The 10,480-nt window shown below is 49.0% G+C and overlaps 1 protein-coding gene across 7 annotated transcripts in view; it reads right to left on the minus strand.

The window, feature by feature from the left end:
- Positions 1-10,480, minus strand: part of gria1a (glutamate receptor, ionotropic, AMPA 1a) — a 56,340-nt gene that overhangs the window by 25,042 nt on the left and 20,818 nt on the right. For all 7 annotated transcript variants that reach the window (XR_014117409.1, XR_014117408.1, XM_027024067.3 and 4 more), the window contains exons 6-11: positions 4,668-4,817; positions 4,262-4,429; positions 3,337-3,441; positions 3,040-3,150; positions 1,053-1,259; positions 53-474 (exon numbers count right to left, since the gene is read on the minus strand). Coding sequence is in view for 5 of the 7 variants with exons in the window: in XM_027024067.3 (XP_026879868.2) it covers positions 53-474; positions 1,053-1,259; positions 3,040-3,150; positions 3,337-3,441; positions 4,262-4,429; positions 4,668-4,817 (1,163 nt within the window). In the remaining 2 variants the exon portion in view is untranslated. The remainder of the gene's footprint in view (positions 1-52; positions 475-1,052; positions 1,260-3,039; positions 3,151-3,336; positions 3,442-4,261; positions 4,430-4,667; positions 4,818-10,480) is intronic.

Raw genomic sequence — 10,480 nt, forward strand, 5'->3', positions numbered from 1 at the left:
TCCTCCAGCCCGGCATCGAGTGAAGATCTCCTAAAAGAAGTGGGCACCGTACCTGGGTGAGATATCACAGCCTTGCTGCATGAACGCACCCAGCGAGAACCAGAGGCTGTTGAAGATGCCGAACTCGTTGGTCTGCTCCTGGCTCTGCTGTGCCTGGCCCGGCTGGCCCGGAGCTGCCGGCGTGAGCTGGCTGGAGCCGGTCTCGACGCCCTCGTCGTCATCGTCGCCGTGCCACTCGTAGGGGCTGAAGCGGCTGACCAGGAAGAGTACGACGCTCACGCCGATGTAGGCGAACACGATGCACATCCAGATCTCGTAGGCCAGCGGGTCCAGGAAGGAGAACACGCCCGGCTTGGACTTGGTGGGCTTCTTGATCATGATGGAGATGCCCAGGCTCATGAAGGGCTTAGAGAAGTCAATCACCTCCTCCCGCACCAGCGTGATTGTCAGCGGCGCCACAGCGACGTCAGCCTTCTGCAGACATGACCGAGCAGCAGCGTGAGTTCTGACTTGTGCGAGGCTACAGCCTTTTACGCACTGATGAAATCATTATCCAGCTTTTCATTAACGTCCAGCTTTTACACTCTAAAGATGCTCTTTACTCAGAGACCTTTTAACACCAAACAGAGCCGGAATGAGAAGCGTGTCCGCTATCATTTTTAATGAAATCCCTCAGGGTGTCGTACTGTAAAGGCACAAATCCATAGCCTAATACACGAAAACGGCCTTGGAGATGAAGTGCCAGGTAAATATACTCTTGACTTCCTGTAACCTCTCGTTCTTTCCAAACTCCTCTCTCAGGAGCACATTCCATGGAATCTGAGCTACTGAGGAAATAATTCATGAAGTTAGTGGCCACACCATAAAATCATGAAACCCAGCCATTAGGCGAGAGCCATTAGGCCGCGCTTACGATTATACGCTTGAATCTGGAGGCGCGTATTAAAGATGAACAAAGTCGATAAGAAAACGGGAAACTGTGGCAGCTGCGTATAAACAGACTTGTACTTTAGCGCTAAACGGAAGAACAATAAAAGGGACGTGTAACTCACTCCGTACACGAGCTCCCCCACCATCCCATTCCACATCTTGGTGTCTGGATCCCGGGCTCCATACTTGCCGTCGGCCACGATCTTGAGCTTGTACTGGTATCCCACGTGCTTGGCGATCTCGGCCGCCAGCTCCACACAGTATCCCTCGTATTTGTCGTTGCCCACCAGCTGCTCGTGGTTTTTCTTCAGCATTACGTACGGGGACTCCTGAGACGGGGACAGAGATGCAGACGAGGCAGCGTCATACCAGCGCCGGCCACATGGGGCACTACGAGCGGGACGGCGGCGGCGTGTGAATCACGGTTTTTTGAGCAGAAGTGTGATGGCTGGAGCTGGTTTGAAGAGTTTGACAGAGCAGAGGTGAACCGGTGCTGTGACACTCACAACCCTGTGAATCTGATGGGTTTATTTTCAGATGAGGAGCCCAGTTTGGCTTCGTCAAAGCTCATGACGAAAGGGCTGGCAATCTGCAGGGTGGGAACAGTGCAGTTCTACCTGGGGATGCAGTGCAATTGTTATCTCTCAGAAAGATTGGCCGTCTTTCAGAGATTACTGGCCGCACAACACGACTGGAGGTTTTTCATTCACTGCAGCTGAGCCTGAAAAAGTAACACTGGACAGCAAGCATTAAGAAAGAAAGAAAGAAAGCGAGAAATTAATCAAACACAAATGAACACTATTGAACACACAGAGTATAAACTTCATAGTCAATATTAGTCCATATTTGAGATGGTGTGTCCTCAACAAAACTACCATCCCAAACTCCCTTGCCAAACAAACCCTGTAGGACATACGGTATCAGACCCTATAGGGCATACTACTGTATATCAGACCCTGTAGGACATACTACTGTATAACAGACCTTGTAGGACACATTGCATCAGACCCTATAGAACATACTATTGTATATCAGACCCTGTAGGACATACTACTGTATATCAGACCCTGTAGGACACACGGTATCAGACCGTATAGGACATACTACTGTATATCAGACCCTGTAGGACACACGGTATCAGATCCTATAGGACATACTAATGTATATCAGAGCCTATAGGACATATTACTGTATATCAGACCCTGTAGGACACATTGTATCAGACCCTATAGAACATACTACTTTATATCAGACCCTGTAACACATACTACTATATATCAGACCCTGTAGGACATACTACTGTATATCAGACCCTGTAGGACACACGGTATCAGACCCTATAGAACATACTACTTTATATCAGACCCTGTAAGACATACTACTATATATCAGACCCTGTAGGACATACTACTGTATATCAGACCCTGTAGGACACACGGTATCAGACCCTATAGGACATACTACTGTATATCAGACCCTGTAGGACATACTACTGTATATCAGACCCTGTAGGACACACGGTATGAGACCCTATAGAACATACTACTTTATATCAGACCCTGTAAGACATACTACTGTATATCAGACCCTATAGGACATACTGCATATTCCAGCCTGCTCTATGTCCCTGTGTGGCTCTTGTGTAAGACGCCCCTCCCCTGTCTCTACATCTCTGTTCTGCGGGCCAGCTTAACCTCTCCGCTGGGCTGGCGAGTAGGCGCCCTGCCGAGCGTGTGATGTGAGCGGTTTGCTGAAAGCTCTGCTCGGCTGAACGGGAGGAGGGAGCAGAGGATGAAATCCAATTTTTCAGCATCTGCTGAGAATTCAATCAGCCGAGAAGGTCCGGGCCCGGGAGAGCAGAACACGGGTGTCGCTCTCGCTGGCCGCGGGCCGCAGCGGATCTGCACGTCTGCGGGGGCGTGCAGGGCGCAGAATGTCACCTCCCGTTTTCCAAACTTAGAAAACAATAGATAAATGACGTCCTCCTACCACCAGCAACATGGCGGCACAATCCCGACACGCGGACGCTTCAAACGGTTCCGGCCACCTCGGCCGCTCCGCTATATCCCTTTGGAGGATGAGCTTGGGTCGGAGGCGCAGGAGGCATACCAGGATGGTGGTGACGATGTAGGTGCGATTCTGGAGTCCGTTCGTCCCGTTGCTGCCGGGGAAGTAGGCCGACGTGCTCACAAACTTCTCATCCTCGTTCCAGTACCCCACCTGACACCGAATCAAATCAGTGACAAGAAACGGTCGTGTGGGATGGCAAACCCCCTCCACCAGCCCTCAGTGCGATGCTCTAAACCCCTCAATTACATTAGCAAGCTGGCCAGCCCGACTGTGAGCCAAGCAGTGGGTGGAGTCTTTATTTAAGGTGCACCGTGCGGCTCAAACCTCCGCCCTTACTTTCTTTGGCCCTGTGGCCTTCAGCTCCATCACGCTGACGGTGTAGTTGGTCCGTCGGCCTTTCTCGTTAAACTGGATGTGCCCCGTCAAACCCTCGATCCGGACCTGTGGGAACAAAAACCCCGGAGCAGCGGGTTCGGTCAGTCAGAGAGATAAAAGAGATCTTTCCTACTTTCTTTCTTGCACGTCAGGCTCAACCGTCCGCCTCCGATGCTGATTGGCTCAGCTCTTTCATAGCCCCGCCTCCGAGCCTGACCCTGGCACCTCAGACATATAGTTTTCTTTTTTTCTTTTCTCGGGCGTTACTTTCTGGGTGGCTTTTTAGATAAAAGGCCAAAATGTCTCTACTCAGAGGCTTCTTTTGGACAGCCACAGTCCTGGATCCTAAGTCCTGTCAGCTTTTCTCCTTTGTGGTTGTATTTTTATAGGACACCATCAGCATGAGGCATAAATCTGCTCTAGGCTTGTGAAACAGTCAGGTGTTCCTTCTCTCTTGTATCTATCTGAAAATAAATCTTGTCATAAATTATTATGACCAACATAAGGGTTTATTGCCACCAGTATTTGGTCTCTACCCACTGTGTCATATTTGATTGCGATGTTCTCTTTGCCCAATCAACATGTACCTGATGAGACACAAGAGAGATGTAATTTGTTTCTCACTGTTCTGTTCCAGCCTCTCAGAATAGATTTGAATCTATGCCAGTCATATGTGCGAGATGATTTATGTGTGACAGTGTATTGCACTGTGTGTGTGTGTGTGTGTGTGTGCATGTGTGTGTGTGTGTGTGTGTGTGTGTGTGTGTGCGCGCATGTGTGTGTGTGCATGTGTGTGTGTGCATTATAGCCAGTTTGTATCTTTGTGTTTGTCATAGCAGGAGTGTGTGTGTGTGTGTGTGTGTGTGATTGCCTGAAGGGAGAGCACCTGCTGTAGGGCTCTCTGAATGTCGATGCCTTGGCCCCAGGGGGCTGGCGGATTGGCCAGGCATTCCCCAGCGTTGCCACGGCGTGAAATGTCAATCCTCTGCCGTCGAAGGTTCTGGAAGGCTGTGGACATCACTTTGACGCCATCGTATGTGAGCGCCCCTGTGTACTGTGGGAAGATGGCTACTCGTCATGACAACATAACAGAGACGCTAACGAGAACATGGGGAAACCGTAAACACACGGGAGAGTGTATCGGTAATCGAGCTCTGAGTCTGGCTCGCTGCTCGCTGGAAAAGTTCTTGAGTTCTCTCGTTCTGATTCACTCTAATCTTGCCTCACATGGCGCAGTTTTGTTCTGCGTAGCGAGCATGACTCACTGATCCAGCAGGGCCGCCGAGTCGTACCTTCAACGGCCTCTTGGGGACTTTGTTGTCGAAGTCCATCCACTGCTGTCTTATTCTGCTGATGTTCTGGTCGGTGTAGTTCACCAGCTGGAAGCCAGTCACGTTGGCCTCGCCTCTCTTAAACTCCGTCAGGTCGATGTCCAGAAACCCCTGGAAGAAAAGCAGGGGAACAAAACTAAATAACCCATTCATATGGTAAGTTCCGTCTGGCAGGAATTCAGGATTAAAATGCGGTAAAATTGCAGGTGCATAGGGTGGGAAAAGTGGCCTGTAGCCTTCAAAAGACACAAGCTGGGGATTCCAGCTGCCCACCCCGCTGAAGGAGCGCGGCCACGCGGGGAATCGTTCTGCTCTGGCGCAAACAAAAGAATATGAAATTTCCGCTATTGTTATAAGCCCAATTTGTGCACTTAGCAGAAGTTGGTGCTGATTTGCAGTGGCGACGGCAGGCTCTGAAGAGAGCGCCAGACCGCACGACGCCATGGCAACGCTTGGGTCAAGCCGGAGAAAACGTCCGTCCCGGTCACCTAATGAACTAAAAGCTAATCCCTCCCATTCTCTCACGGCAGCTCGTCCGACGGGTCTCGGGCCTCTCGTCCTCGCCGAAAGCCGGAGGTGGTGCGGGGCCTAGCGCGGGGTTGGGGGGGCTGTTGGCAGAAGCTGTCGGATGTTCGTTCATAATCCCGCTGTTATTGTTAACATAAGTGCCTCTTGGCCAGCTAATCAGCCTGCAGTGCTCCTGAACGCCGTGACCCGGGACTCACCGTGACTCTTGCCTCAGCGCTGAAGTGCACGGCTCTTTAGCAGAGAGCACCAAGGCTAAGGGCGCTTTATTAAGCTGCTTGGCACAGTTAGTGTGTGCGCTGTGTGCTCTTACAGTGGCTGAGAGTGTGGGGTGTGGGAGTGTGAGGGTGTGAGGGTGTGAGGGGTGGGTGGGGTTTTGGAACAGCTCATGTGCAACGCGTCAGGTTGGGTGAAAAATTGGGTGTGGCTCTTGGGATGGTGGACAGAGGTCTGTTATTGTTCACCTACCTCCACCTCAGTGTTCCAGTACCTCTAACACTGCAGTGCTATTCTAAACCTGAAATCCCACTGCATGCTGTAACACTGCTGCTGAATATTACTGTAATTAAAGCACACGTGCCACTGTGGTGTCCGCGTCGGTGGAGGCTGCGCGTGGTGGCGCGTGGCTCTGCCCCGACACACAGCTTTGCCATGCGGGTTTTAGCGCAGAGCAGAAAACAGCAGATATGTTGGTGAGTTTACGCAGTTTAATGTTACAGCTTCCTTCTAGAAGCTCTCCTTGGCTATGTTACGAGTGTGTGTGTATGTGTGTGTGTGTGTGTGTGTGTGTGTGTGTGTGTGTGTTTTATTTGTGTGTGTCACTGAGATATAAATATACCTGGAACCAGTCATGGATCAGACTACTCATTCAGTTTAGTGATATGTGTCTCCCAGCACAGCCAGATGTATACGGAAGCTGACATCTTCCGTATGTGCGCGTGAGCGCTCATACACGAGCCACCCATCTGTGTGACTTCTCGTGGTAAAAATACGCATTGTTTCATAGTATAAAAAGTGACTCCTTGTGAAGACAAAGTGATATAGTGATCTGCTGGCAGCCAGTGCACACTGAGCACTGTCTCTGTGTGAGGCGAAATCACAGCGCTAAGGAAAATCCCATGCAGCTTGTGAGAAACGTCCTTCTCATGTAATTAATTACTATGTTTAGAAGAACAAGGTGACAATGTCAGAATGAACTGTTTCACCCTGGAAATATATTTAGAGGAATTGTGTCTTTGAAACCAGACAAGTAGTACAGGCAACCCCCCTTCCTCTGTTTCTGTTTCCTCTGTGTGTGTGTGTGTGTGTGTGTGTGTGAATATAATGAGAGAGTCAGAGAGAGGCTGCTCTATTTCCTAGCTGTAGGAGTGTGTGTGATTGTAAGTCATTGACTTGGTTTGGCTCAGAGTGTCTGATTGTAAGTGTCTGTTCTTGTCTGGCACTACATAGGCCACTGTCTGACCTCTGACCTCTGACCTCTGATTGTGTTTTCCCCACGAGAATCAGCATGTTGTTGCAGACCTGAGAACATCTGCCTGTCGACCTCTTACACAACACACACACCCGGAACAAGTGTCCCACTGTCATACAGCTTCTCACTACACACACACACACACACACACGCACATACCCCCCACACACATACGCATATACTCACATACCCATATACTCACATACACACATACACACATACAAACATACACATACACACATACACATGCGCACATATACAGATACACGCATACACACATACACACACACAGACATACAGAACACACATACACACATACGTACATACACACATATCCACACACACACACACACACACACACACACACACCCATATACTCACATACGCACATACAAACATACACATACGCACATACAGACACGCGCACACGCGCACACACACACACACATACACACACATAACACACATACAGACCCCCCCCACACACACACATACACACAGAACACACATACCCCCCACCCCACACACACCCCCACATACACACTCAGAACACACATAGACACACACATATTCCCCCCACACACACACTCAAACACACATATACACCTACCCACATAACATTTTCTTTATTGCATACCATAGTAACTGAAACAATTGCAATATGTTCCATTTCTGTTTCGGAATTAACAATGAACCACACAACACAACCTTTTATCAAGTCAGCTATAACAAAACGGGACTGCAGAAAACAATCACATTTCCTGATTATTTTCTATGGTGATTTTTTCTGTCTGTACCATCTCTGTACCATCTCAGTAATCAACCAGGCAAAGCTGGTTTTGTACTGAGAGCTACTCAGTGTTTCTGTCATGGAACGCTCCCCCCCACGAGTCACTTGGTACGGCCCACCGCGTGCAGGGGGAACCACGTCTGTTTGTGGCCACGCCCTCCGTAAGGACACACACCTGCATGGGGTTAATCGTGACGTGTGTGTCCGTCTATTTAAACCCCAGTTAATGTGTACCTCGGTGTGGGTCATTGTCGATGTTGTTGTAGATGTAAATGTAGATGTCGTTAATGTTTCTTAGCCTTTTTCAGCATTATTAATGTTCACGGTGTAAATGTGAGAATGTTCACCGTTTGTGTTTTGTGTGAGTGCCAACCTTGTCCTGTATGTTCTATGTTATTAAACGTCTCTAAACGTCGAAGGGGTCTCTGCGTCCTGTTTTGCCTCCTGCGTCACTCGGGCCAACAGTAAGTTAGCACTCATCTCCACCCACTACTGCGTGGTTTAGGCTGTCTGTCTCACGGCAGCTGGCACCCCACCCTGCTGTTTAGCATGTTACACACAATGACACCCTCACACAGTACAGATACACACACTCACAGTACAGACTCACACACAGTACAGACACACACTCAGAGTACAGACGCACACTCACTCACACAGTACAGGCTCACACTCACAGTACAGACTCACACACTCACACAGTACAGGCTCACACACTCACTCACACAGTACAGGCTCACACTCACAGTACAGACTCACACACTCACACAGTACAGGCTCACACACTCACAGTACAGACTCACACACTCAAACAGTAGAGGCTCACACACACACTACAGACTCACACTCACAGTACAGACACACACACAGTATAGACTCACACTCACAGTACAGACGCACACACTCACAGAGTACAGATGTACACTCACACAGTACAGGCTCACACACAGTACAGACTCACACACTCACACAGTAGAGGCTCACACACTCACATTACAGACTCACACACAGTACAGACACACACTCACAGAGTACAGACGCACACTCACACAGTACAGGCTCACACACTCACAGTACAGACTCACACACTCACAGTACAGGCTCACACACTCACAGTACAGACTCACACACTCAAACAGTAGAGGCTCACATACACACTACAGACTCACACTCACAGTACAGACACACACACAGTACAGACACACACTCACAGAGTACAGATGCACACACTCACAGTACAGACTCACACTCACAGTACAGACGCACACACTCAGAGTACAGCTGCACACACACACAGTACAGACACACACTCACAGAGTACAGATGCACACACAGTACAGACTCACTCACAGTACAGATGCACACACTCACAGTACAGACGCACACACAGAGTACAAATGCACACACAATACAAATGCACACACTCAGTACAGACTCACACTCACAGTACAGACACACAGTACAGATGCACACACTCACAGAGTACAGATGCACACACACACAGTACACTCACACAGTACAGACTCAGAGTACAGATGCACACACTCACAGTACAGACTCACACACACAGTACAGATGCACACACTCAGTACAGACTCACACTCACAGTACAGATGCACACACTCACAGTACAGACTCACACACAGTACAGATGCACACACACAGTACACTCACACACACAGTACAGATGCACACACACAGTACAGATGCAAACACACACAGTACAGACTCACACTCACAGTACAGACTCACACTCACAGTACAGACGTTCACACAGTACAGACTCACACTCACAGTACAGATGCACACACAGTACAGATGCACACACTCACAGTAGACTCACACAGTACAGACTCACACATTCACAGTACAGACGCACACTCACAGTACAGACGTGCACTCACAGTGCAGACTCACACACACAGTACAGACTCACACACTCACAGTACAGACTCACACACAGTACAGATGCACACACTCACAGTAGACTCACACACACAGTACAGACTCACACATTCACATTACAGACGCACACTCACAGTACAGACTCACACACAGTACAGACGCACACTCACAGTACAGACTCACACATTCACATTACAGACGCACACTCACAGTACAGACTCACACACAGTACAGACTCACACACAGTACAGACTCACACACACAGTACAGACTCACACAGTCACAGTACAGACTCACACATTCACATTACAGACGCACACTCACAGTACAGACTCACACACAGTACAGACTCACACACAGTACAGACTCACACACACAGTACAGACTCACACATTCACATTACAGACGCACACTCACAGTACAGACTCACACACAGTACAGACGCACACTCACAGTACAGACTCACACATTCACATTACAGACGCACACTCACAGTACAGACTCACACACAGTAGACTCACACACACAGTACAGACTCACACACAGTACAGACTCACACATTCACATTACAGACTCACACTCACAGTACAGACACACAGTACAGATGCACACACTCACAGAGTACAGATGCACACACACACAGTACACTCACACAGTACAGACTCAGAGTACAGATGCACACACTCACAGTACAGACTCACACACACAGTACAGATGCACACACTCAGTACAGACTCACACTCACAGTACAGATGCACACACTCACAGTACAGACTCACACACAGTACAGATGCACACACACAGTACACTCACACACACAGTACAGATGCACACACACAGTACAGATGCAAACACACACAGTACAGACTCACACTCACAGTACAGACTCACACTCACAGTACAGACGTTCACACAGTACAGATGCACACACTCACAGTAGACTCACACAGTACAGACTCACACATTCACAGTACAGACGCACACTCACAGTGCAGACTCACACACACAGTACAGACTCACACACTCACAGTACAGACTCACACACAGTACAGATGCACACACTCACAGTAGACTCACACACAC

Source organism: Electrophorus electricus, chromosome 16 (assembly GCF_041902795.1).
Source record: "Electrophorus electricus isolate QZ-2024a chromosome 16, ASM4190279v1, whole genome shotgun sequence".
NCBI lineage: Eukaryota > Metazoa > Chordata > Actinopteri > Gymnotiformes > Gymnotidae > Electrophorus > Electrophorus electricus.